General features: G+C 46.1%; 1 protein-coding gene across 9 annotated transcripts in view; it reads right to left on the reverse strand.

Moving 5' to 3' along the window:
• CFAP20DC (CFAP20 domain containing) overlaps window positions 1-27,984 on the reverse strand; it is a 196,953-nt gene that overhangs the window by 20,519 nt on the left and 148,450 nt on the right. For 5 of the 9 annotated variants that reach the window (XM_077324989.1, XM_077324987.1, XM_077324983.1 and 2 more), the window contains one exon: window positions 22,279-22,989. The exons of the other annotated variants lie outside the window; for them this stretch is intronic. In XM_077324989.1, the coding sequence (XP_077181104.1) occupies window positions 22,719-22,989 (271 nt within the window). In that variant the 3' untranslated portion in view covers window positions 22,279-22,718. Of the gene's footprint in view, window positions 1-22,278; window positions 22,990-27,984 lie in introns of those variants that run through there. 9 annotated transcript variants of the gene reach the window in all.

Here is a 27,984-nt window from a genome sequence, read left to right on the forward strand (position 1 = left end):
ACCTGTGGTCCTCCAGATGTCCATGGACTACAATTCCCATGCTGGCAGGGGTTCATGGGAATTGTAGTCCATGGACATCTGGAGGACCACAGGTTGACTACCCCTGCTTTAGACACTCCCCAAAAGATTTCAAAATGGCAAGTATTTCCTTGTAGCCACTGACCCAATCCTTTGTGCTTATGAGTTCCACTAAAACAACCACCATGACTCTCATATTTTCTCCGTTTAAGAACCGCAGCAATTGTTCCCTCACTATTAAGCACTGGCCAAGTTAAACTTTTGTTCATGACTTTTAAAAAGAAGACCTTAGGTAAGGAGTGTAGCACTGCCATCAAAGCAAGTTCCAACTTGAAAACCTTTTTATCGGAAGTGCGGTCCCCCAAGTCTCCACTGAAACAAACTAAATGTGTTCAAACCAAGGCATGATGGCAGTGCCTTTTGATAACCCATGCCTTTTGATAACCCATTAGGCAAGACACATTCGAGCACAACGGTGCTGTAAACCAACCCCACGCAAAAATCTATCGTCAGACACCCAACTTTGATCACTTTCACAGACAGTTTTATTTCTCCCATGTTTGTGTGAATAACAACTGAATTTCAAGGGGCTTGATTGGCTATTTTGGCAAAGAATTATCATTGGCTGTATTTGGGTGTGTGACGCAGTTTACTAATGTAACAGAATTAATTTTTGCTATATATTCTCACGGTCATGTAAGGAGTTCTTAATCTGACGAAGAGTGCTTGCACTCGAAAGCTCACGCCCTGAATAAATCTTTGTTGGTCTTAAAGATGCCACTGGACTCTGTTTTTATTGTGCTCCTTCAGACCAACACCCATTTGAATCCAACTTTCACCTCGTAAGTTTTAAAAAGAAAGGACTAAAGCAGCCCTTCTCTCCAAAACTACTCAACAAAACCAGTTTTTTAAATATCTGAAATCCTGTCTGCCGAGTTTTGGCAAATATCTGAAACCAACGGATAGACCTTTAAAAAAAAACAAAAAAGCATTTATAAAGGAAATGTTGACAGATGCTATTTTCTAGCAGCCAAGACAGGTGCTAGGCACAGTGAGGCATGCTGCCTCTTAGGTGGCAGCAGCTAGACAGCAATTGCTTCAGGAAGTGTAAGTGTGCAAGAGAGACAGTGAATACGAAAGGCGTGCATATCTTTTAACAATGTTTGATCATTCCTCTCCCCCCCCCACCCTCCTGGATCACCCCACCGCTCTGGAAAATAAAGAACTCAGCACAGTGGTAGCTAAGCTGTCAGACTGCAGCATGATGTGGTGGTGCAACCAATCTTATGGAATTCCTTGGCCTGAATAAAATGTGACAAGATCCCTACGTGGAAAGCGCTTCCCCATATAGAACAGTGTCCTGCTGTGTGAGCAGTCACGGCCCATGAGAATCTACTGGTGGCATGCACACTGTTCCATTGTGGAGCGCTGGAAATACTTTGCTTGGGTACATGTCTTGAAACAGGAGATAGTTTTATCTCCTCGAAACAGCAGGGAGGGGGGGGGAACCTAATCAAGGATTTTGCTTAATTAGACGCACTCTCCGTTGTGTTATCAGAGCCTCAAGCTGAATCAATACAATCAACATGCAAGGAGCTATCTATGGGTATCCTGATAACAAAACTTAAATTCGGTGTCTTTTTGACATTGGGACTGACATCGCCTAAAGAGCAGTGAGAGCAGTTGTACAAGGAAAAAGGGTTATGAGCGCCCAAGGCTACCTTCACTCTTAGATAACCTTAAATGGGGGAGAGGGATGGGCACAGGAGCCAAAGCGGAAGGGTCCTTCCTACATGATCAGTTTCTGGATGGAAGCACAGACCATTGGCCCCTGACATTGATACAATGTCAGAAACATCTGTGGAGGTTCCTGCATGGTGCAGGAGGACGGACTAGATGACCCTGGAGATCCCTTCCAACTCTATGATTCTATGCCAGACAAGACCCACCACAGTGCTGGGAGAATCCAGGATCTGGTTCACTTTGGGCTATCTATACAGTTTCAACCAGATTCCATTCTCTCAGTCCCTATGGCCTCTCATTGTCTTCTCTTAGGTTACCTGTTTCTTCCAACCTGTCATGGAAATCAGCCAGGATCTGGCTACAGCTCTGACTCCTCTGCGGAAGAACAGCTGGATTCCATGCTTAGCAGCCACCAGCCAGCTGCAACTGAGCAATCAGATGTGGAATCACAGTTAAGAGGCTATGAGGTGCATGTTTCACCCCCCCCCCCTTTCCTGGAGTTGACAGTTCAAGGTCAGCCAGCTGCCCTTTCTCCTCCAAGGTCACCAGGTTCACAAGCCTGCACAAATTTAGAGCACATTTACAGGGTCCTTGCTGGTCAGCACACCTCAGAGTGCAGCAGCAGAAATCAGATGCGGAGGAAGGAGAGGTATCAACAAAGGAGATATGAAGCAGCTGTGGTGGGCATGACACAGGGCTCCAAGCATATAAAAACATGAGGGCAGAGCCCTCCAGTGTGGCTTCAACATGTTCTTCAACATGGAACTTGCTGCTGTTCTATCGGATTTGCTTTTGGAAAACTGACCTTGGCTTGCTGAGACAACACCTGTATAGATTGCGGGCTCTACTAATTAAACTCCGGCATCCTGCCTCTGATAATCCTGAGATCCTCTGCTTAGGCCGGCCCCTGCCTGAAGTGGAACACAACTGTCCTCCCACTGACCACCTTGCCTCTGTCCACGACTCATTGACTTAGGTCCTTATTCCATTCACTGAATTCTCTTATTCCTCCACCCTTCCCTGTTGCAGTTTTCCATTCCTTGGCCCCTTTTCCCTCCCCAGGCTGTTTCTTCCATCGCCTCATGCTCCTTTTGGTTCTTATGATGAAAATATTTTACCCTGCTTTTTGGTATGAAATACCCTGGAAGTAGTTTACATAATAACAACACATATCATTGCAAAATGCAGGTAAAATGTTAGGTCACGAATCCTGAAAACATCCTCCCTTATCTACTGCTGTTCCTTTCCCTTGTTTCAGACCCCTGTTCCCTTTTTCCTCTGCCTTTAGTAAGGGACATCTTTACAGGGTTTCCAGTCATCACGAAAAATAGTATGGATAGAGACAAAGTACAGGACTTTTGACAACTCATCTCATAAAAAGATGTTCAAACCTTTACATTCAATGGCCTTTGGGCATTTCACTCCTACTACCACTCCAAAGGGTAAACCAGGGGATTCAAACTGCAGCCCTCCAGATGTCCATGGACTACAATTCCCATGTACTACAATTCCCAAACGCTGGCAGGGGCTCCTGGGAATTGTAGTCCATGGACATCTGGAGGGCCGCAGTTTGAATACCCCAGGGGTAAACAGTGTGTTCCCCCCCCCCAAGTCACAGGATACAGCTTGAAGGTAGACAGACTTATGGACGTTGGGAGATCAGATACACAATGACAGTAGTCCACAGTCACTGGAACATTAATTGATTCTGCAGCAACCTCTCATACAAGGTTAATATACATAATAGAATTGGTAGTGTCAAGTTCAACATTTATATGCAACCGGTAAGACATGATAAAGAACTATGAAGCTGTTCACCTGCTTGGATATTCTAATTACAGTACATTAACATTGATCAACTTGCTTCCATATATAAATCAATACAAGGTGACCTCACTATTAAAAACAGTTTTAAAGGGAGCGTTTGAGTGTATAACAAATGCAATTCAAAGTTGCCTCGTGTTTTTTTTTTTAAATAAAAAGCAACCTTCTTTGCTTTGCTAATGGCCTTTATAAAGTGTAATTGTTCACGTAACTGCGTGTGTCACCGCCTTTTATGTGAACACAGGAAGAGTGTTGAAATCAGTGACTTAGGGGGCAATCCTAAGAGAAATGAAAACAAACTCCTTTTATAGTAAACCTTAGGACCATGCTGCCATACTCATTTCAAGCTTGTCTCTATTGTCATAAGAGATATAAACTTTCTTTTAAAACGAATATGGAAACTGGAGAATCCAGGGCTTCTGAGAATCCGGGCTGCTGCCTCCTTTAGGGACTGTGTGTTCTCTATATCCAAATAAACAATTATCAAATTTAGTTTTCTTATACAATCTTCTCTTACATCAAAGGTGACATAAAGCCAAGACAAACTGAACAGTGCTTTTTAATAAGTTCCTCATTCAGGTAGCCATATAACTGCAAACAGCCCCAGGTCAAAACATACGGGAAGGAACTCTGCAATGATGGATAATAAATAGTCAACAAAGAAACTGAAAATGTTAAAAATGCATTACCTGCCTGCATGAAAATTAGTATGCACAAACAAATCCGGGGGAAGAGGAACAACAAAACAACCGGAATGTCTGACTTAGAAGCTTTAAAATGTGGTAAAAGTTTGTACTTTTTTACTGTTTAAAAAGGCACACAAAAATTATTTTAAGGTCAAAACCGGCAATGTGTTGATGATTTAAAAATGTAAGGCAACAGCGACATTATATTACTCTTCTAGAGTGTTATTGTAGTGTTAAAATATCATTAAATCAGCACAATCCAACACTTATCATTTCCTGCACATTTTTCACAGTAAACTGCATTCTGACTATGAGTAATCTGTTAATCTGTTCTTTGCCTCACAATCCGTCAAAGTGACAGATTCATTCCATCCCTAATACATAATATCTTCATTTACTGTATATGTGCCTTCCTGGAAACTTTCCTCTTTTGCTAGTGCTGAGATTTAGAGAATCACAGGCAAATGCAACACCGTGTCGCAGTCCGTGCTCATGCCTCTTTCCTACGCCACTTCAGAAAGTCTAGCCCACTAAATTTCAAGTGCTCTCCATCGAAACAAAGGCTTCCTCACAACATTGAACATATTTAATCGCTTGAAACCACAATCATCCACCCACTTAGTTCTTAAATCCTTTTGATTTCAGAAGGGTTGCTCTGTATTTTGAAGGCGTTTGATGAGTACAAGACGAATAACACAAAATTCTGTGTAGACAATTCAAGGTTGGACGTATATAACATTCCTGGTTGTGACCCAGTGAACATAAACGCCGAGGGATGAGTTGCGTATGCAAAACAGCCATCACAGATGAAACTTTCACATTAGCCAGCATCAGTGGGGACAAAGGCATTAATCCTTTTAATTGGCAGATGAACTGAATAAATCTTTAATTGATTAATCAATGGGGATCCATATCCATAGGGCTGCAAGCAAAGAGCTTGACATTCTTGACATGTCCAGGTTCTTTTTTGATGCTGGAATGTTAGAATAACAGAGTAAAACAGGAAACGTTCAGGTTGTGAGGGCATGAGTCAGATACTAATGTTGCGGAAGTGTTCCCAGTACTAACACCTCTAGCCAGGGGATGAATTATACTGTGGTCCATAGAGCTCAAAAGTCAGCCATCAAAAAACATGCTACTACCTGCAACTAGCAAACTGAAACGAGGATTGCAGAACTCTGTTGTCGACAGTGCAATGCTAAACAGAATCACACTCTTCTAAGGCCACGGGCATCAATCGATTTAGAAAGGTAGAACTCGGCTTAGGACCACAATGCAAATGAAGTATCATGGACACTTGAATTCTGCGATCTGGGGGCACTGGAGCCTCTACTTCGGGCAACAGGAGTGTGCATTGCAATCTAAAAATGGAAGGGATATTTCACAAGCCTGTAGATTATGAACCCTATCATGGGGTTTGTGTGGCATGGACACAGTCAGACCATTGCCTGGCTTACACCATATGAATAAATAATATTAAAACATTGTATACGCTGACTATCTGTGCCTCTTCCATCAGATAATGCTCTTTTCCAACGTTTGGTTCCTAAGATCCTCTAATTCCTTTTCTGCACCTCGGCATTGCTACTGTTTCCCAGTGAGCTGAATCCCCAGCCAATGTTCTGAATGTGCGGCACCCCTTTCACAAAAGGGCATTTAATGGGGGGGGATTTTGTTTCTTGACCTCAGATCCGACACTTCCCGTACGTCCCACGCTTCCTTTGAAAAAGGGTTGTGCGGCTGTGTCATCATTAACACTGTAAAAAAAGCCGGGTGTATTGTGGGGAACAGGGTGGTTTGCCGCCATTTCAAAAGTTCCCCACTCCTTCTTAGTTGCCAACTATGAAAATGGCTGGCGATCACTGAACTGGATGCACGATTTCAGTAATTATGAAGCATGCTAAATGTGTCCTTGTGAACTTCATTAATGATGGGACCTCTTTTTCCCCCCATGCAGTGATGTTCTATCCATCCATCCATCCATCCATCCATCCATCCATCCATCCATCCATCCATCCATCCATCCATCCATCCATCCATCCATCTATATTTATATACTGGCTCAGGGCGGTTTACATATAACTGAAACTATATATGAAACCATACATATATAATAACTATAACATTCATATTATTAATTGATATAACTGGGTAACAGTATAACATAACAGTATAACCTAAACAGTAGTCACTCAAGCAGGTCCAGGAGTCTTAGTGGGTTTCTGGGGGGGAGGGGGGGCAGGGGCCCTGCAGATGTTGGTTGGTTGGCCTGGCCTCAGCCAAATGCCTGGTGGAAGAGCTTCCTTTTGCAGGCCCTGTGGAACTGTTTTAGTTTAGTTTTGTTATAACATCATATCACTGTAAAAAAAGAAAAGAAAATGGCCTCCACTTATACATACAGGATTTCCTAGTATTAGGCTTGTGTGACTGTAGGAGAATGCCATTATCTTCCTTAGAAAATATTACTTCTCTGTCTGAAGCCTCCAAGCGTTCAGGTTGAGACACTTCAGGTTGTGATGAAGCACATGGTTGATTGTGATTAAATCTGGCCAAGTTGGTAGGAGAAGGAAGTGGCCACAGGAGGTCTCTATAAGGATCGGAAAGGGTGCTAGCAGGCTCATGTTCAATTCCCCCTCCCATGACTTTCTCTATTACTCTGATAAAGAGAGGGGGAACAGAGGGAATGCATAAACAAAGGCTCACTGCCAACACAACTGAAAGGGAACTGATTCAAACTCCTGCTTGGGAACAAAACATCACAACCTTCTTGTTTTCTTGTGTCACAAGAATACTGATGCCTGGCACCCCCCACAGTGTAATACGGTTCCAGCTAAGCGGCCTTTACGGACCCACTGTGGGAGAGTGTGACGGCCCTGTCTGTCGGCTTCCATGTTTAAACTCCTACGGATGTAGATAGCTTGAATAGAAGTATTGTGCCTCACTGCTGTGTTTTACACAAGGGCATCTTGCCGACATGGACTTCGGGACCCTGTATTCCCTTGTTTGTTTAAATAAAACATTGTAACAGTATTGTCCAATCTGGACAAGAATGGATTAGTTCAGAAGGATGTCTGAGAAACAACTTAAGGGTATAACAAGGGTATAGCAATTCTAAAACGTTAATGTGCAGCAGCTTCTCCATCTTCTAGCCAAGTGCCCCTAGCTGACAATCCCTCAATGGGCATCCCAACCCAAGAGCAAAGAGAAAATAGTAAGGGCTTCCTTGTGTTCAGAAATTCTGAAGGGAATCCCCCAGGATAAATTATCCATAGAAGAAAGACCACCCCAATAAAGAATATATGACAGGTCTGGGAATAGAGGATCTGTGCCATAAGGAAGGGGTAGTCAACCTGTGGTCCTCCAGATGTTCATGGACTACAAATGCTGGCAGGGGCTCATGGGAATTGTAGTCCATGGACATCTGGAGGACCACAGGTTGACTACCCCTGCCATAAGGCATGAACTCGATAACTAGACAGAAGGCAAAGTCTCAAGGGCTGCATGTATAACCTAACCACAGGCAGGAATGTGGTGGTAGAAGCCATACATACCAAAAAGGTACAGAATTTTCTGAACCAATTGGAACCGGTGAGATCTGTTGCACCAAGCAAAAGATAGGCTTTGGGAAGGTAGAAAACCCTTTCCTACTAGATAATCTAGAAGAAGAAGAAAAAGAATTGATTCTTATAGGCTGCTTTTCTCTACCAGGAGTCCCAAAGCACATCCACCTTCCCTTTCCTCTCCCCACAACAGGCACCCTGTGAGGGAGGTGAGGCTGAGAGAGCCCTGATATTACTGCTCGGTCAGACCTGTGGCAAGCCCTAGGTCATCCAGCTGGCTGCATGTGGAGGAGGAGCCAGAAATCAAACCCAGCTCGCCAGATCAGAAGTCCGCGCTCCTAACCACTACACCAAGCTGGCTCTCTAGCATAGCTCTGATAAATGGTGCCCTCTCAGACTGAACAAATCATGATTTATCGCAATTTACCAGGAGTCTTGGACCTAGAGATGGGGTTTTGGGCTTTTCCTCCAGGGCTGGCGTTGGCTCAGCAATATAGATGGGATCATTCTCTTGGGGAGCTGATTTATGATTTTGCTTTGTCTTGACTTTGACCTTCCTAGCTGGAGGCTCAGAACAGGCACAATGAGCCTGAGTGGACCGTGACCCCAGATCTGCTGAGACATGGATCCAGGAGGTGGAGTCAAAAGCACCAATTCTGAAGATATGGAATTGGGAGTTTTCTCAATGTCTTACGTGTTTTCTCCCACACCCTGCCCCCCACCCCAAGCTTTAGGTGTGAAGCATTGTCAGGGTTTACATGTAGAGACACTATGCCCTTCCCACAAACAAAACAAAGGTTGTCTTTGTTAGTTTGGGTCATCTTCACTCCACATTGGGAGCGCTTCTTGAAGAGGTCCTTCTGAGCCACAGAAGGGACTCAGAAGCCGATGTAGCTTCAAAAATTGTATTTTTGACTGTAGCTGGAGTCTCCCAAAACACGACCTTTCCTTTTGGTGGCAAAAAAGGAACTGAGGGTAGGGGAGTGCTAATGCAACGCAGCATGTGGTCTCTGGGCGGAAAGAAGCTCCTGGCATCCCTGGAGGCTTTGAGCTGCAAAGACCTATCCAGGCCTACTCATGCACAGGTCCCAAGTGGGACTGCACAGAAGACTGATGATGAACAAACTGTACAGCAGCACCAGTTTAGTGACATTATAAATGGTGCCAACGGAGGAAAAAGCAGCCCAGTGTTTTATTACCTAATTTAACAACAACACAAACCCCTCTATCCTGTCTCCCCCCCCTGCCCCGCTCTAACTTTGATTCATGTGTTTATCAGCCTATTAGCTATATAAAAATTGCATTAAGGAACTTACACAAGGGGAAAAAAAGATACTCGGCAGGATCCCTGCATATTCTCATTTCATCTCAGTCAAATATGCGATAATGAAGCATATTTGTTACAAGCTGTCAGGGCTTGGATTTGCTTGTCTGCTGCTTCGAATGCCCACGCATTTAACAAAGTGTCAATTAGCTGTTTTTTTCCCCCCTTTCTTTTAAAATATTTTTAAAAAATTAAAAAGCCAAAAGAAAAAGAAGAAAAAAGAGAGAGAGAAAGCTCAGCGCAAGCAAACCATTCATTTCAGAAATTATGTTTTAATGCTTCGACAATTCATAAAACACCTGAAGCTGACGTCTAATAACCAGCCGTCTCACGTTTAATAACGTTTGCGACTCTCCTGCGACTGGCATCCAAAAGCCTTCTGCTGTCTTGTACTATAGATTGCCACCCATTTGTTCTTAATGGATGGCGAGAGGACGAGGGGCTTTGGAAAACAAAAAAACAAAAAATCAATGGGCAACTGAGTCAATAGAACGATATCTTAAAAGTGAGCATAATCAGATCAGCGGACGACCTGAGCTGTCGAGAGCACAGCCTGGGAAAGAGTTCCATCTCCCGCGTTTAAACCGCCCACGGAGGAAACTGAGGAATCGTTTTAATTATGCAGCGTGGTGACTATTTTGATAACAGCTCATCACGGGAAGGAGCTCGCTGGTTTTACACGACGACGGAGAAGTGGTTTTCAAACGGTATTCCGAGGAAGACTCAATGAAAAGATCAGTAAAAGGCAAAGGTATCCCCTGTGCAAGCACCGGGTCATGTCTGACCCTTGGGGTGACGCCCTCCAGCGTTTTCATGGCAGACTCAATACGGGGTGGTTTGCCAGTGCCTTCCCCAGTCATTACCGTTTACCGCCCAGCAAGTTGGGTACTCATTTTACCGACCTCGGGAGGATGGAAGGCTGAGTCAACCTTGAGCCGGCTGCTGGGATCGAACTCCCAGCCTCATGGGCAGAGCTTCAGACAGCATGTCGGCTGCCTTACCACCCTGTGCCACAAGGGGCTCTGAAAAGATCAGTAATGGATGACAATTTTACATAAGCTAAGACCGAGTGCAAGGCTCCCCTATGCTAAGGCTCTGCGGGGGGAAGACTGGCAATTTCAGAGCAACCTGACTACCAGTACAGAGCTTGTCACTAACGTATCTAGAATAAGCTGCTAATGACCTCTGGGTTTCCTGGAACACTGTCAGACACCACTTACAGGAAACGGTCCACTGGGATAAAGCCTTCTTTCTCAAGAAATTCATCTCTGTACTTCTCTGCTGTCAGGATTCCCTTACGCTTCAATATTAGGTGTTCTTTGGAGATCTGCCGATAGTCCTTAGTATGTAATCCCTTCCTGTTCATATGCAAAATCTATATTAATCAGATTCTAGGGCAATTTTCTTTTCTTTTAACAAATGGCTTGAGAAGTGTAGGGTTCCTGGCTGAGGGTCCAATGGTTGGTAATGTTACGAATGAAAGCAGGGGAAACGATTTCATAAGGACTGACTTTTATGGAGGTGAATTGCAGTTGATTGAGACAGCTAAGGTGGGGAAACCCAAAATCAGAGTCCAGTGGCGCCTTTAAGACCAACAAAGATTTATTCCAGGCATGAGCTTTCGAGTGCAAGCACTCTTCCTCAGACCCCTTTACTTCCAGGTCAGGATGATTTCGCAGTCTGTGGGGAAAATACTCCAGAAAATGGAATTTTTGACTGTTAACCATTCCTCCCTCCCCCTATTTTTAATAGGTTCATGCTGAATTTGAGCCACAAGAAGTGCAATCTCAAAATATGTTTTTGTACGTGAGTCTGAAGTGTCTTTTTGTCTAACTCCTTTAAGCCTGTGAATCAATAATATGGCATACAACACAGGAAATACCCAATGAAAAAAACAGGCTGGTTTTGTAATTCAAATGACCTGAATGGTGAACAGGAAAAAAAAGCATACAGTAATCAACTGATGATTGCTACGTTTTTTTGTTTTGTTTTGAGGGGGGGGGGGGAAAGATTTGCCATAAAATCACAGTATTTGTGCTGCTGTCCTCAGAAGACAGCCTCTTCCTCACTAGAATGTGATAAGCAAATGGCATATCAATGTTAATACTTGATAATACACAAAGGTTGGCTGGAAAAATATAAAGACTCATTTCACTTGGAAAAGGAGCTTAGAGTCTAGTGAAAGCTGCATGCTGCAGCTGGCAAAAACTGAACGAACCAGCTGACACTGGAGGACCAAAAAGAAGTTACAAAGTCCTTGCATTGTGGCTAGGCCCATCATGGACACCATCATTCAAATGTGTACTGTGCATTCTGTGCTGGGAACTCAGTTCCTAGGCATGGGGAAGCCTGATTTGGTTTGGGATCATGACACGCGAGGAGTGAGGCCTTAACCCTTCCCCCTATGTTATTTTCCCTGATCTGAAGGTGCCATTGGGCTCAAAGTGTGTTGTGTTACTTCAGAACAACATGGCTATCCACTTGAATCAATCTTTCAGATAAAGGTTCTTAAATGAAACCCATTCCTAAAGTGAGTGAATAATTTAGGCCAAATATGCAAAGCAAATTATTATTATTTTCTGCCTCCCTGGCATAAAACTCAGGAACACCGACAGGGGCAGATCTCCCTCTCTCACACACACAGCAGGAGCCATAGAAGGTAATCGCAGCTCCTTCTAGCAGGGAAGCAAGGGTCGTTTGCAGTTTGGGGCTCGTTTGCAGTTTGTCTCTGTCTCTCTCTCCCTGCAGCAGGAGCTATAGCAGGTAATCAGGGGTCGTTTGTGGTTTGGCACGGCTCTCTGTGTCTCTGTGTGTCTCTCTCAGGCGTCTGAGAGCAAAATGGCTAGTGTCCAGGGAAGGAGGGCAGGAGCTGGAGATGGAGGGCCTATTCCATCTTGGACAGCCAGGACACTCTCCACCCCCAGGGCTGTTTCACAAGTATTAAGAGGAACAATGGATAAGGATAGCATTATTGAGCAATGGGCTGAATTTCATGGTCATTTTGCTCACTATGGGGAAACCCAAATCTATCATCAACCCTCTCAGATCTTCCTTCTCCAGCTTATCCTATCACTCTTCATCTTCCAACTTAGCCTCATAACACAACTTTGGAAGAGTTGTGACTCACTTTTTGAGTCCTGACTCACAGTTTGAAAATCACTACTCTAAGGCATTATCTGTTCCCTGTTGCCATAGAAATTACTGAGGTGATGAAGTCTCCAAAACCCTTAGACAGTTTCATTCACTATCTTTATTCTCTTATCTCCTCTGATGCATGAGTTGGGCTGACAAATATGGTGGAATAGAACTAATTCAGATTAACGACTATGAAGGCCCGTTGCAAATTACTGAATTCTGTGAATTAGTGAACAACCCCAATATAAAAGCAAAGTACATTTTGTGATACATTATCACTGCTCACTTATTTTGGCATTTGCAGGATAGCTCTATGATACTTCATAATGCCACACGGTCTGTTGTGTATGATTAATGAAGTTGTATGACCTCACTCATCTAATGAATCATAAAAATGAATATGCCTTTTTGGTATAGTTGGATTCATTTTTTAAATGTGCACTTTCAACCTTGAGCTATTCTGCTATTAATTCGTCACAGCAAAGATTTAAATCTTCGCCACTTTTTTTGGTGTGGCTGATTTCTAATTTTAGTATGCAGGTGAGGATTCTGAGGCACTACAAATAAAGGCATATGTGGACAGACAGGCATAATAAATTAATTTTTACGGCACAATATTTTAGTGGACCTTAGTTTTGCGACATCCCTCAATAACAAAATGAATGTCCATTCATTTTGGTCTTCTGGACATGAGAGAAAGAAGTTCTTGAAAAGAGAGACAATCTGTATATTATTTAATAGAACACAGGGCAGACATGGAGTCAGAGAGGAGCATGTGAGGTGGTGTTGCACCTTAAAGAGCAGACACCTGCTACAAATTTCAAAGAGTGTGATTAGTACTGAATGCAAGAGTTTTTCAACCCTCCTTATAATGTTGAACAGGCTTTGCCCTCGAGCTCTCACAGCCAGCCATGACAATAACTCAGCAGGTTCTCTGATGCCAACATTTACAGTGTAGCCCCATGCAAAGTTACTCCCCTGGATTCCACTATTAGATTAAAAACACAGGTAGAACCAAATGGCCTAGCATCCTTGCTTTCTTCCAGAGTGGTCAGCCACAAAGGCCCATTGTTGTTACCCCCAGCAAATGGTATTCAGTTCCATGTTGCCTCTAAACATGGAGGTTTGACCGAGACATCGTGGCTAACAGTCAAGGATTTTTTCCAAACCAAGAACCAGTTTGGTGTAGTGGTTAGGAGTGCGGACTTCTAATCTGGCATGCTGGGTTTGATTCTGCGCTCCCCTACATGCAGCCAGGTGGGTGACCTTGGGCTCGCCAAGGCACTGATAAAACTGTTCTGACTGGGCAGTGATATCAGCGCTCTCTCAGCCTCACCCACCTCACAGGGTGTCTGTTGTGGGGAGAGGAATGGGAAGGCGATTGTAAGCCGCTTTGAGCCTCCTTCGGGTAGGGAAAAGCGGCATATAAGAACCAACTCTTCTTCTTCTTCTTCTTCTTCTTAACACCTCCCCCCCGCTAACTAGTGGCCATCACTACAAAGGATAGCAGTGAATTAATTATGCAGTGCGTTAAGATGGATCTCCTTTAGTTCACTTGTGTTCTGTCTTCGAATACATCCACTGTATATTGTGTGTTTTGCAAATTAAGATGTCGACTCCCATAATTCTAGTGGATGCCAACATCCTTGACCATGAGGTGTTCGGGAGTCACAACCGACTTATGAAGAATGCCACCCGTTCCTTGAGCTAACATCCAGAATGTTTTCTATTTGTTGGCTGGATATCGGCTTGTTTACTACATTTCTACCCTGCCTTTCTTCACTGGAACGCAAAGCTGCAAATTGTACACAGTAAGGCCTAGTCAATACCTGCGAGGAAACCACGCGGGAGCCATGTGTTTGCTGCCTTGAGTACCAATGAAGCAAGTAGAGGCATAAATAAAAACAGTGGTGGTTTGAGACTATCTTCACCATGGTTCAATTAAAACAAGCCCATGCTTGGGTGACAGCCGTTCATGCTACGGTGCAGGGTCTCGAGTGTGCTATTCTTAATTGAAGCCGAAGAAGGGAAGAGCGTCAGACATGCTTGCCCTGACAAGCCTTAGGGATTTTTGGGCATCCCTATTAACTGTAACGGGGTCAGCCAGCCAGAGCTGGACTTATTTACCTCCTATGATTTGATTTTGCCCAGTTGGCACGTAGATGATAAATTCTGATACTAAGAAACAATTAAAATAATTGCTTGTGTAATGGCTATTGATGCTGGTCGTTAGAAGCACTTACTCAGATTTCGTATTGAATTACACTTTAGCACAAAAGGAAGGCATGGCTGTATATTGGAAACCCACCCCCTTCCTTCCCAATTATAATTGGCCTCTTTTATCCTAGCCACCTGAATCTAAATCTTGTCGTCTAGGTGGGTTGATGGGTCACCTCTCCATTAGCTCATCTATAAGGAGGGGTGGGAAACTTATATGATAGCAGCATAAGACAATAGATACAGGACGGATGTACTGTATTGTGGGCAAAGCAACTGTTCTTCAAGGCCAGAATGTGCATATTAACTAAATCATGGCGTCTATTCACATCACACACATCAAAACACAATAGACACTGCTGAATCCCAGCACCAAAACATTTAGGAACGTTGCTGGAAACGGCTATATCAGTTTTCAAAAAGCAAAGAGGAGCTGGTTTGGATTAACACAGAGATATCAGTCTAATTCTATTCCTTAATGCCCAGAATTGTTAGCATGAATGCCTGCTCGTCAAGGGTTTTATGCTCAGTTGTTTGATAGACTGTTCTCGCAATATACTGCCAGGTTCCCCTGTCCTCTTATTATTCCTATTGTACCTCAGGATAAATGTAGGCAAGGAAATGAATGAGAAAGACAGACCAATTCAGATTTGCATGAAAATGTCCAGCGCTACTAACTTGCATTAGCAATTTACTTATCGACTTGATTCTCTACATTTGTGTCCCAGTCAGGACTCGCCAGGAAACTAAGGATCACAACACTACTGTGAGCAAGTTGAAATTATACCCACAAGGGACAAAGTATCAGCGTAAGCCTGGTTTGCTTAAACAGCGCAACACTTTTTTGGTATTTTTCCAGAGATGAGGGTTGCTCCTGCTGGGATCAAATGGAGAAGGGGAGCCGGGAAGATGGAAATGGAACTCTGAAAAGTTTTATTTGTGTTATTCAAAGTCCACCTGTCTCATACAGACAGACGTAAGAGGGCAGAGGGGAAAATGGCTAATTTTGTACCCAAAAGCTACTGTCTGGGATGGCTTTGGGGCTGGAAATAAGCTTCTTTGCAACCCTGCATGCTGTTCCTCATCAAGAAAGCCAGAGGAGACCAAGCGTCACTCTTTTGGGTTTAAAAAAAACATCATCTGTCAAGGTCTTTGAAATCAACAGGCTGCTTAAAAAATATTATTTTTGTTTGAAATTCAGGAGTCTCTTTGACGCTGATAAGCACAGGAAAGCTGCAGAACTAATGGAGCCTGGACAGATAAAGGCCACTATCTCGAATTATGACACAGATGTAACAGCCCTTTCTGTCAAAAATAAGTTAAGCTGGAGTGCCCAGCTGGACACTTATCAAATACCTTTCATTCCCGTTTAGGTATATCATCAGATAGGTTCCTCCCCGCCCCTTTTATGTTCTGCTGGGTTTTAGTGCTTTTGCTTGTATCTGGTCAGTTCATCTGTTTGAACTGATTATGCACCTTGCCCTAAGGCACAGGCCAGATAAGAACACTTTCCAACTTTCTGGAGACGACAGTCAACAGAATGGCATTTTTCCTCTACTGGAGCTCAGAAGCCCTCGGACTGGTAGCTTCCTCTTTGACACACTTTTTATTACTTTGGGAGACGGCGGGACCGACTCTTACTCCCTGTTCCAGAATATTCTTTCTTATCTATACTTTATGGAAAAGCCTAGTCTAAAATGAAAACGACCATTGGACTTACCGAAGAGGGTCCTTTCCCCCTGGAATACGGAGGCCATCTGCAAGGATGGGTTTTCCCTGCGGCTTCTCAGGGAGGCAGGGGTTAATTAAAACATCCTCCCTCACTTCCTGTCCTGTGTGCAGCGTCTCATTCCCCAGTCCGGACACTCCGAAAGCCATAGAGTAGAATAACTGAAACTAGAACTTATTAACCTTAAATAGATTAATGATCTTAATTTGTAAACTTTTTTTGTTATAGAAAGAACAGGAAGGAAAACCGAAATATGCTGCCTTTCGATAGGCTTATCTGTCTCTTGCTACCTGAATAGTGTTTCATGTTCCGAAATCAGGAGGGCCAGATGTCCTCCGTATTCCAGGGGATAAGGACCCTCTTTGGTAAGTCCAATGGTCGTTCTCCCCCTGGATTGGAGTACATCTGCAAGGATGGGCCCCTCTAAAGCCTAATATACCCGGGTGGGTACTTTAGACTGGCTCCAGAACATGTTGCCAGACTCGCTTGCCGAGGGCAGCGTCAGCTAAACGGTATTGATCAATCTTGTAGTGACTGGTAAGCATGGCAACAGATGACCACCCGCTTGATGACCACCCAATAGATGACCACCCAAAACTGATGCTCTGTTTACGAAGGCTGCATTAGTAAATGCCCTGCGAGTGGGATGTGCAGTGATCCCTGTAGGTATTGACAAAGTAAGTGATTTGTATGTCTCAGCCATGTAGGTTCTCAGATTTCTAGCGATCACTGCCTCGGACATCTTCTGTCCGATATTCAGAGATGCTACAGAAAGGAAAAAATTGTCAGATCTTCTTATGCTTTCTGTGCAAATTAGATACGCTTCGAGAGTTCTCAGAATCTCTAATTGTGCCATTCTCCTTCTGTAGGATGTTTTAGATCCAGTCAGACTAATGGAGGAATGATTTCTTGTGAGCTGTGTACTGCGGTGTCTATCTTAGGTCTGACGGTCAGATCTGGGCGTAGCACTGCCTTATCCTTGTGAAGGATACATAAGTCTGATCCTTTGCATAAGTCTTCCAATTCTGACATGCATTTTTCTGATGTGATGGCTATGAGAAATATCACTTCTATACCCAAGTCTTTTAATGAAGTCTTTGCGACAGGCTCAAATGGAGTCTTTCTCAGAGCTTGTAAGACCACATTCAGTTTCCACGTAGGGAAACTACCGTATTTGCCGGCGTATAAGACGACTGGGCATATAAGACGACCCCCCAACATTTCCACTCAAAATATAGAGTTTGTTACATTACATTACAGTACTATGGGCAGCTATGTCTATCCCAACTAAAGTGCACCTGGCGTATAGGACGACCCCCCACTTGGAGGCATGCTTTTCAGGGGGAAAAAGTAGTCTTATACGCCAGCAAATACTGTATGTATCTGTGGCAGGGCTTCGTGGTTTCCCCCTTTGAGAAACAGAACTATGTTTGGAGGCTTTAAAGTCTGGACAAACAGTCGCAATTTCCATTGTTTGTCTTCTTTAGGTGGCTGGTTTTAACCCTGAGCCACCATGTCTTGTAGGAAGTTCATAATCACTGTTACTGAAAGCTTTAGGAAAATACACTTTCTTTCTTCTTCCTCATCTCACAAAGGCCTTCCTGGTGACAATGTAAAATCTAATATTTTAATTTCTCCTGGAAGCTAGGATTATTCCTACAACCTCCTGTAAGTACCCGGCATCGCTTAGATGTCTCCGTTCAATTTCCAGATGGTCATTCTCATCCAGTCTGCATCGGGGTACCACAAGGGACCCTGGTGTAGTAGGCCTGGCATCTGTGGAAGCTTGAATTGTGGTTCCGCTGTCAGTTGTAATATAGTTGAGAATCAGGGTCTCTTGGGTCAGTATGGCACCACCAGGATGCCCGCTGCTTTCTGTTGTATGATTCTGAGAAATGAACGTAGCAGAGATCTTTGTCTACGCTGTCTCCGTATGTCTAGGCAGGGGAAAGACTGGGGAATGAGATGCTGCACACAGGACAGGATGTTTTAATTAACCTCTGCCTCCCTGAGAAGCCGAAGGGAAAACCCATCCTTGCAGATGTCCTCCAATCCAGGGGGAGAATTTAAGTCATCATCATGATCTTTATTTTTATAGCCTGCCCTTCCTAGGCTCAGGAAGGGTAACAACAATCAATAACAATAACATCTTTAAAACAGTATAAATACAGTAAAAAAAATCCCATTCTGCTAAGTTCAGGTTTTGATTGGAGGAGGCGGTCCCATCTTTTTCAGTCCAGTCTTAGTTCACGGCAGTGAGGCCAGCATTTTTTGGTGGTTTGGCAGGGACCCTGACCATACCTGGTGGAAAAGCTCTGGGTTGCAGGTCCCGTGGAATTGGTTAAGGTCCTACAGGGTCCTGATCTCTCCTGGCAGAGTGTTCCACCAGGCTGGGGGGCAAGGCTGAAAAAGACCTGGCCCTGGTCGAGGTCAATTTCACCTCCTTAGGGGTGGGGATCCACAGCAAGATTTGGTCCAATGACCTTAATAACTGTTGGGGATGTAGTCGAAAAGGCAGTCCCGCAAGGAGATTGGTTCTGGACTATTTAGGGCTTTGAGGGTTAGTACCAAAACTCTGAACTGTAACCAGTCTGCAGCCAATGCAGCCAGGCAAGCACTGGTTTCATGCGTGCCTTCCACCAGGTCCCCCTGTGAGGACCCGCGCTGCTGCATTTTGAACCAGTTGGAGTTTCTAGAGCAGTTGCAGATGTCTAATCTAGAGGTAACTGTTGATGGATCACCCTGGCTTGGTCTGGTGCAGAAAGGTAGGGTGCAAGCTGTTGTGCTTGGCGCAGGTGGAAAAATGGCAGCTGTGAGATGTTTGTAATATGGACCTCTATTTAGAGGGAGGTGTCCAGAAACATGCCCAGGCTCTTGATGGGAGGCACTGGTGTAAGTTGGGCCGCATCAAGAGTTGGGTGGTGTGCCAGCACGCCAACCTAGCTAGAAGACTTCCAACTTGGCTGGATTCAGCTTCAGCCAACTTTGCTTGAGACAGCCTGTGATGGCCTCCAGGCATCTGGCCAGACTGTCCGGGGGTGCTGATGGATGGATGTCCATTAACAAAAATAGCTGGGTGTCATTCACATACTGGTGACAGCCCAGCCCAAACCTTCGGATCAGCTGGGCAAGGGGGCATATGTAGATGTTAAATAAGTAGACATTTGTTCCCACATATAATCAAGCCCTTCTGTGTATGTGCACACAGATTTATAGGCCAAGATTGACTAAAAATATGATAATTTACTTTATGTGGGAAATGAGTGAGGGAAGGTGATTTTCCTTTGACAGAAAACTCTCAAAATGAAATATTGATGCCTCATCTTAACTTTTTAATGTACTTGAGAAAAAAAAACCCCAAAAAACCCAATGCAAGTTTTTATTTTTGGATGCTTGAATTTAAGCTGGTGAGTTAGGAAGTGCCTGGAAGGACACTGACTCATCCCAGAACATCTGGCGAGAAGTAGGCAGAGCCAAGGTTTATATAAATGCTTTCCTAAATAGAGAGTGACAGAACATCACTTTGTTTTCATAAACATTTTCTGAAAATGTTAAATCTACTTCTCTTCCCAACGGTTAACTCTGTCTTAAAACTACAAGAAAGAGCAGTGGCTGGAACCACCAGGACCAACCATGGTCTCAATCTGATATCTATTCATGACAGCTCAAGTGACTCCTACCAGTCGTGATGGAGCCTTAGCTTACACTTTAAGACTTCTAGGACTATTCTGTCCACTGTGCCACACTGACTTAATCTTTGTTGGAGCCAAGACAAAAAACATTTTCATTTGGATTAAACTGTTATGACTAGATCTCCAACAGGCTTTTAAAGTTTTCAGAGGGGGTTGGGACTAGAACATGGATGCAACACAGCATATGTTTAAACCTATTTTCCTGTAGCAGCTTTCTTACCTCAACTGCCCTTCTGGAGCAATTATTTGTGCTATAGGAAAACCATACAGGCAGCATATGCATCCTTGTATGCTTCCATCCATGGACGAAACAGCAGGTCCAGGGTTGTTCATAGGCTGATTGTGTGTAGTGCAGAGTTATTTCTTTTGCTTCCCCATACGTCAAAGGAGGACAAGGGGGAGGCATAATCTATATCCCATGAGTTATTCTGCAGCATCACTTCTATCTTTGGCCAGCCAACTGGTTCTACATATTGGCTGACTATTGTTATAAACAATTTAGGGGGGCCAAGTGTTAAGTATGCATCTTCAAGGATCACAAAAATGTTTAGTTTCTCTCCCCACAGTTTAATCCGATATGTACTCAAGAGCAGACCTTTGAACCATTCTCGGAATCTCCCCAACTGAAATCTAAAATGTATCCCCTTCCTCATACTGTTTTAACAAAATAAACTTTTTGTACTTTTCACGACAATGGGATTATCCTAATATCTCCCACTGATCCATGCAAATTACAATCGCTTTCAAATATCTTACTTTGCTTTATGAAGTTTTATTTATAGCATTTATTCCCCAAGTATTCAGATTTCTGGTAAATGGATTTGAAAGACTACAGGGTCATGAACTTGAAGAACAAATATTTCCTCTCAACGTTATCTTGCACACCAACGTGACTCCAAGGGCAGCAGCTCCAGTGCTCTGTTTGAAAGACGCTAACAACGTTGAACAAGCCCTTTTCTAGCTATATATTACTTCTTTTCTACATACATCTTCTCCAGTTTTTATATCATGAGGTAATCTGACCTCATAATTGTGTCAGTCTCGGTATTTACAGCCCAGTAAGACCGTTCTGGCCATTCGCAGGGGCCACTGAATTTACAGTGGCAGTCAGGTACTTTATGGATTGTCTACACATCTCAGAAGTAAAAAAAAAAAAACAACCAAGACTATAAGGAACACAGTATTTGTATTTTTAGTCTCCCTTCTTCCTTAAAAAAAAAAGGAAAAATACACATGTAAGTCTTCCATCTAGGGATAAAACAGGAGTATCACCATTTTAGACCACTGATTTCAGGAAGGATAAATGAGCTTCACCCCACAAACTGGGTTGAAGATTGGGCCCTATATCATGGAATAAATAGAACAATTATGATATGAGGGGCTGAAAAGAGGGACATCAGTATTGTAAATAAGACAAGCGCATTTAACGGACCATTTTCCTTCTGCAAAATAGAAATGGTTGACCCATGTCAGCGGGAGTGAGGAGCCCTGAACCCATCCACTGGCCAGAGGATGAACAAGGGCTGAGAACTACTTCCTCTCCCCTTGCAAAAAGGATTCTATCATTTTCAACTACTGTCTTGTGAAAGTGGGACAGAGATCTGTTTGGGGTTGCAGACCCTGCTTCCTTGATTTGAGAACGCACAACACCCCTTTTTCAGCACAGAGGCCACTCAGATTGTGAATCATAAAGGGAATAATAGTGATCTGCCATGAGAGCCATTAAATAAGGTTTATAAAACTATCTATGCCTTTGGTTTACTTACCATCACTTTTTAAAAATGTCTGATATTTGCCCAGACCAGTGTTTCTCAACCTGGGGGTCGGGACCCCTTTGGGGTCAAACGACCCTTCCACAGGAGTTGTGGCAGGGCAAGCAGCTTGGCCGGGGGGGGCATCCACACAACAGCCTTGCGGGGTAAATCGAGATAGAGCATTTGTCTGTGTGGAGCAGCGGAAAAGAGCAAGATCGGCATAGTGGGACAAGAGGCAGAACTGAACTGAGAAACCTCGGGGAAAATAAAACAAGGTCCATACACAATGGACCTTCACGCCATTGGTCAGTTTTGGTTTAATTTCTGTGAAAGAACACTTGCATCATTTTATGGTTGGGGGTCACCACAACATGAGGAACTGTATTAAAGCGTCAGGGCATTAGGAAGGTTGAGAACCACTGGCCTAGACCAACTGTTTTTCCAGGGTGGGAATAAGCAGCTGAATAAGTATCCGGAAACAGTGTAGTGAAGCTGGGACCTGTTAATTGTTCCTATGCTCTTGCCCCTGTTTAGTCTTATGCAGAACTCTTCAACGTGTTTTTAAAAATCATCATCTGCAATTGCCATCCTATGTGTCAAGCGCACAGGAAACTCACAACAAAACTTATTCAAAAGAAAAATAGTTTTATTGATTAGCACTACACGCAATGGACTGAAAAGTCAAATCTGACTAGAAGCCAGATTTGCCTCAGCTTATCAATACATTTCTCCCGCCCAAAACTTGACAGTTCCCAAGGGGGGGAGGTGAGTGAGAAAAGACATATGTGAAAGCAAAACAGGATTCCAAACTCCCATCCTTGAAAGAGGTGACAAACAACCCCTTCTGCCCATAACAAGATAAGGTTAACATAACATCACTATTCTATTTTATTGCTTACAAACTACAAGGCCGGGACTAGCAGGCGCCGGGCCCCATCTAGTAATATAACTGACATGGAGGAACTCAGGCTAATTTATGACAGAGATTCTACAATCCTGACATCCCTCCGCATTAAAACTAACTTCACTCCTCCACCTAGCCGGCATCAACCGGGCGAGGACAATCAGGGAATGCTCGATGGAAAGCCCGGAGAAGGCGGGGTGCCTTCACATTCCCAGCCTCAACCCACTCTTTATCCCCAGAGGGGAAATCCTTCCAATCGACCAAATATTGAAGGCGACCCTTATGCAATCGAGAGTCTAAGATTTGGTTGACTTCATAGTGGGTGTCCTTATCGATGTAAATTGGAACAGGCATAGATGGAGGAGGGTGCCACTCGTCCGGGGCTGGAGCTCTTCGCAGCAGGCTGGAATGAAAAACCGGATGCACATTCCTATAAGTTTTTGGCAAAGCTAGCTCCACAGTCACATTATTTATCAGTTTCACCACTTTAAATGGCCCCACATACTTTGGGCCAAGTTTCTTGGACTTCTGCTGACACCTTAAGTTCTTAGTAGACAGGTAGGCTAGGTCACCAATTTTCCAATCAGGAGCAGGTACCCTCTTTTTATCAGCTTGAGCCTTATAGGCATGTTTGGCTTCTTTGAGGCTAGCAACGATCTCTGGCCAACCCCTACTGATGGATGCTGCCCATTTGTTTATGTCAGGAACCTCCGTGGAGCTAAGTCCCCAGGTGGGAGCTGACATTAAATCAGTTCCGTACACCACCTTGAAAGGCGATACCCCCGTTGAAGAGTGGACTCCATTGTTATAGGCAAACTCAGCAAGTGGCAGCAAGGAAACCCAGTCATCCTGCTGGTGATTGATGAAACAGCGTAAATACTGCTCCAGGATCTGGTTTACTCTTTCGGTCTGGCCATTTGACTCCGGGTGATAGCCTGAGGTGAGGGCTTGCTCCACACCTAATAGTTTAAGAAGCTCCCTCCAGAACTTGGAAACGAACTGGGGGCCCCGATCCGTCAAAACACGTGTCGGGATCCCGTGCAGACGTATCACGTGTTTAATAAAAAGAGAGGCCAGTTTCGGTGCTGAGGGCACGCCTGTACAGGGGATGAAATGAGCCTGTTTGGAGAAAGCATCCACTACTACCCATATAACAGTGTTCCCTTGGCTGGGGGGAAGGTCTGTAATAAAGTCCATAGTCACATCAGCCCATGGACGGGAAGGGGTGGGCTGTGGTTGCAAAAGTCCCTTCTTCTTGCCCCCAATTGGTTTCGAGGCAATACAAATGGGGCACCCCTGCACATATTTCTCCACATCTTTACGTAAGGACGGCCACCAGTACTGTCTCCTGACCAGGTGCAGAGTTTTCACAAAACCAAAATGTCCAGCGGTTTTTGCATCGTGGCAAAGTTTCAAAACTTTTCCCCGGGCCACGGCAGGCACAAAGAGTCTTTCGCCTTTGAAAAAGAGCCCCCCCTTTTCAGACAGATCAGGGCGGAGGGAGCAAAACTCTGGGTCAGTTGACAACTCCTTTTGGACCCAGCCCCCTGGGATGGGCGTATCAGTCTTTGTGTGGCTGCGTGTCACAGCGGCCATCCCCAGTTGGGCGGGGGTAAAGACGGTATCTACCAATGGGTCTCGTTTGCTATTGTATTGAGGCAGGCGCGATAGTGCGTCCGCCAAAAAGTTCAGTTTGCCAGGAAGATGCTTTAGGGAGAAGTTGAAACGAGCAAAAAACTCCGCCCATCTCATTTGCTTGGCCGAAAGCGAGCGGGGCTGCTTGAGTGCCTGAAGGTTTTTATGATCTGTCCAGACTACAAACGGGATCGCTGACCCCTCCAGCCAATGCCGCCAAGTGGAAAGGGCCAATTTCACTGCAGCCGCCTCTTTTTCCCAAATTGCCCAATTTCTTTCCGCAGCTGAGAATTTCTTTGACAAATAGGCCAGGGGGTGTAATTTCCCGTCCCCCCCCTCTTGGAGGATCACGGCCCCCATTGCTACGTCCGAAGAATCTACTTGTACTGTAAATTGCTTAGAGGGGTCGGCATGGGCCAACACAGGTTCAGACGTAAATAGCAGTTTTAGTTTGTCAAATGCCTCCTGACAGGAGGGAGTCCAAGGGAGAGGCGCCCCAGGTCGGCTAGCTGTCTTCCCCCCTTTGGTTTTTAACAAGTCAGTGAGGGGCAGCGCAACCTTGGCAAAGTTGGGAATGAAGGTCCTGTAAAAATTGGCGAATCCTAGGAAACTTTGTAATTGCCTCCTAGTGCGGGGGGGTTCCCACACCAGCAAATCACGCACTTTGCCAGGGTCCATCTCGATCCCCGCCTGGGAGACCCGGAACCCCAAAAACTCCACTGCATCGCGGTGGAACTCACATTTTGACAGTTTAGCAAACAAGTGGTGCTTCCGCAAGCGGCGGAGCACTTCGCGGACCAGCTTAGAATGACTCTCAACATTCTCAGAGTACACAAGAATATCATCAATGTAAACCAACACCCCTTGGTACAATAAATCATGCATAATTTCATTTATCATATTCATGAACACGCCCGGAGCGCCGGCGAGGCCGAACGGCATTACGGTGTATTCAAACTGCCCCAGGGGCGTATTAAAAGCCGTTAAATATTCATGCCCCTTCTTGATTCGAACTCGGTAATATGCTTCCCTTAAGTCCAGTTTCGTGAACACGCGCGCCTTCCCCAAGTGGCCCAATAAGTCTTTTATCAGGGGAAGCGGGTAGGCGTTGCAGGTGGAGACCGCGTTCAACCCGCGGTAGTCGGTACACAACCGCAGCGAACCGTCCTTCTTTTTCACGAAAAGGACCGGGGCTGCCAAGGAAGACGTGGCTGGTCTAATAAAACCCCTTGCTAGGTTTTTATCCAGAAATTCTCTAAGCTCTGCCATCTCCCGCGGGCTCATGGAATAAAGTTTGGCTTTGGGGAGAGGCTCTCCTTTCTTTAATTCGATGGCACAGTCAGTTTTGCGATGGGGGGGGAGCTGGTTGCACTCCACCTCCGCGAACACATCACCAAAGTCCCGATATTCAGGAGGGAGCACGTCCACCCCTACTCCCAAAGCGGCCACCACCCCGGATTTCGTGGGACCCTGCTGCCGCGCGTGCTGCTCGCAGGCGGCGGAGGTAAATTCCACAGTCCCTTCCTTCCACTTCACAAGGGGGTCGTGTTCCCTCAGCCAATCCAACCCCAACACGCAAGGGAAGGCAGAGTGAGGGGCCACCAAAGGTTGGATTTGCTCCCAATGTTTTTCTATGTCCAAGTCCATGGGGCGAGTTTTTGCCGTAGCTGCCCCTCCGGGAGCGCATTTCCCATCTAACTGGGTGATTGGCAAGGGTTCCTTCAGTGCCACCTTCCCCACCCCCAAAGTCTCGGCCAGTGCCGGGCTCACTAGGGATTGGGTGCACCCCGAGTCCACGATACAGCGGATTCCCACCGTCTTTCCCGACTTGGGGTTAGACAGGTTGGCCGGTAGGAGTAGCAAGGGGGAATCACTCACCACGCGTTTGCCCCTGTTGGCGGCCTGCTGGCGGGGCGCCTTTACAGCAGACCGTCCTCGTTTCCCGACTGCTCCTCAGCTTGATCCTCGTCCTCCAGCCCGCTTCCCTCCTCCGAGTCGTCCACCGCCGGTACGGCAGCCACTGGTACCAGGAGGGATTTGGCGCTTTTCTTCGTGGTGGTTTTCTTGGCAGGCGGGGCTTTCGATGGGGCGCCGCTCGCAGATTTCGGGGTTGATGCCGCTTTCGTTGGGCAGTGTGCGAGGAAGTGCCCGGCTTGGCCACAACCCAAGCACAGCCCTTTCTCCATGCGCCGAGTGCGCTCCGCCGGTTCCAATTTGGTTCGGGGCTTGGTCTTCACCGGGGTGGAAGTCTTCGCCATGGTTTTCCCGGCCAGTGCTTGCACCATTGAGGCCCGCTCCAAGCGGTTTTCCATTTCTCCGGCCAGCTGGACCCACCCTTCGACAGTGAGTGGGTCTTCCAGGAGGAGGCACTTGTCAGCCAGAGTGGGATTGAGGCCCCCCACAAACGCCAGCACACGTTGGGGCTCCGTCCAGTCCGGCACAGAGGAAGCCAACTCCTTAAATTCCCTGGCGTACTCAACCACTGACAATTTTCCTTGCCGGTGAGCCCGGAGTTTCTTCTCCGCAGTCTCCCGTTCAAACGGTTCCACGTACATCTGGCGCAGGGCCCTCATGAAATGGTTGTAGTCGCGGGTAGCTTGGGGGTGGTAACGGTACAAATCCACGAACCATTTGGCGGCTTTGCCCTCCAGGGCTTGCCCCACGAAACGCACCCGTTCGGCGTCGTCTTGGAAAGTGAACCCCATGTCCATCATGTAGGCTTGGAGGTGCACCAGGAACGTGGGGAAATCGGAGGGGTCCCCAGAAAACTTTGCCTTGAACTTATAGGTGTTCCGCATTTCCACTCCACGGAGATGGGCAGGTAGGCGCCCTGGGCCCCAGTCCGCCGGTGCTGGGGCCGGGGCCGGGGGTCTTGCACCCCGGCCAATGCCTCGCCCTCTCCCAGCCGCCGCTCTCGCCCGTTCCGCTGCCTGCGCCGCTGCTGCCGCCCGCGCGGCCGCTCTCGCTGCCTCACGCGCCGCCGCTGCTGCCGCCGCCTCGGCTCCCGCGACGTCCGCCGCTGCCCGTGCCGCTGCCGCCGCTGCTGCGTCCTCGCCTCCGTCCGCGCCGTCTCCCCCAGCACCGTCGCCGCCGGCACCGCCTTCGTCCTCTCGTTCCTCGCCTTCGTCTTCTCTCTCCCTCTGCGCTCTTGCGCGTGCTTCCGCCTCTGCTTCGATTTCTAGCTGAGCCCGGGCTCTGGCCAGCGCCTCAGCCGCCTCTGCCGTTGCTTGCGCGGCCGCCATGCCGTGTTCCTGCAGTGCAAACCCACCGCTCTCTCTCCGCGCACTGGTATCGTGTGCGCCCCCACCGAGCACGTCCTTAAGCAGGCGTTGTGTTCGGCGTCTCTCCTCCGGATCCAGCCGACCCGAGAGGTCCTGCAGCCAGTTAGTCACCCTGTCCAGCTTGTACTGCAAGTCCTGTGTCTCACCCACAGGCTCCAGCGCGTAGCTAGGCAGTCCCAGGTGCTCCGGCCACCGTTCATCCCCAGTAGGGCGGTCGTATTTCGACAATCGCCTGCGCTGGGTGATGTGACGTTCCAAAAATTCCTCGGGCCCCGGGGTTGCCCCCGAGACAGCCCGCATCATGGCCGAGCTGGGCGGCCCCGCACCAGCACCTTCGGCCTGGGAGAGGTCCCAATCCAGGCCCTCTCCCGGTTCAGAAAAAGTATGTCCCTCGCCCTGCATTTTGCAGGTGAAAGGAGTAGTCAGATTTGACTTGATGTCAAGCGCACAGGAAACTCACAACAAAACTTATTCAAAAGAAA

The sequence above is a fragment of the Paroedura picta genome, chromosome 3 (genome assembly GCF_049243985.1).
Source record: "Paroedura picta isolate Pp20150507F chromosome 3, Ppicta_v3.0, whole genome shotgun sequence".
Taxonomy (NCBI): domain Eukaryota; kingdom Metazoa; phylum Chordata; class Lepidosauria; order Squamata; family Gekkonidae; genus Paroedura; species Paroedura picta.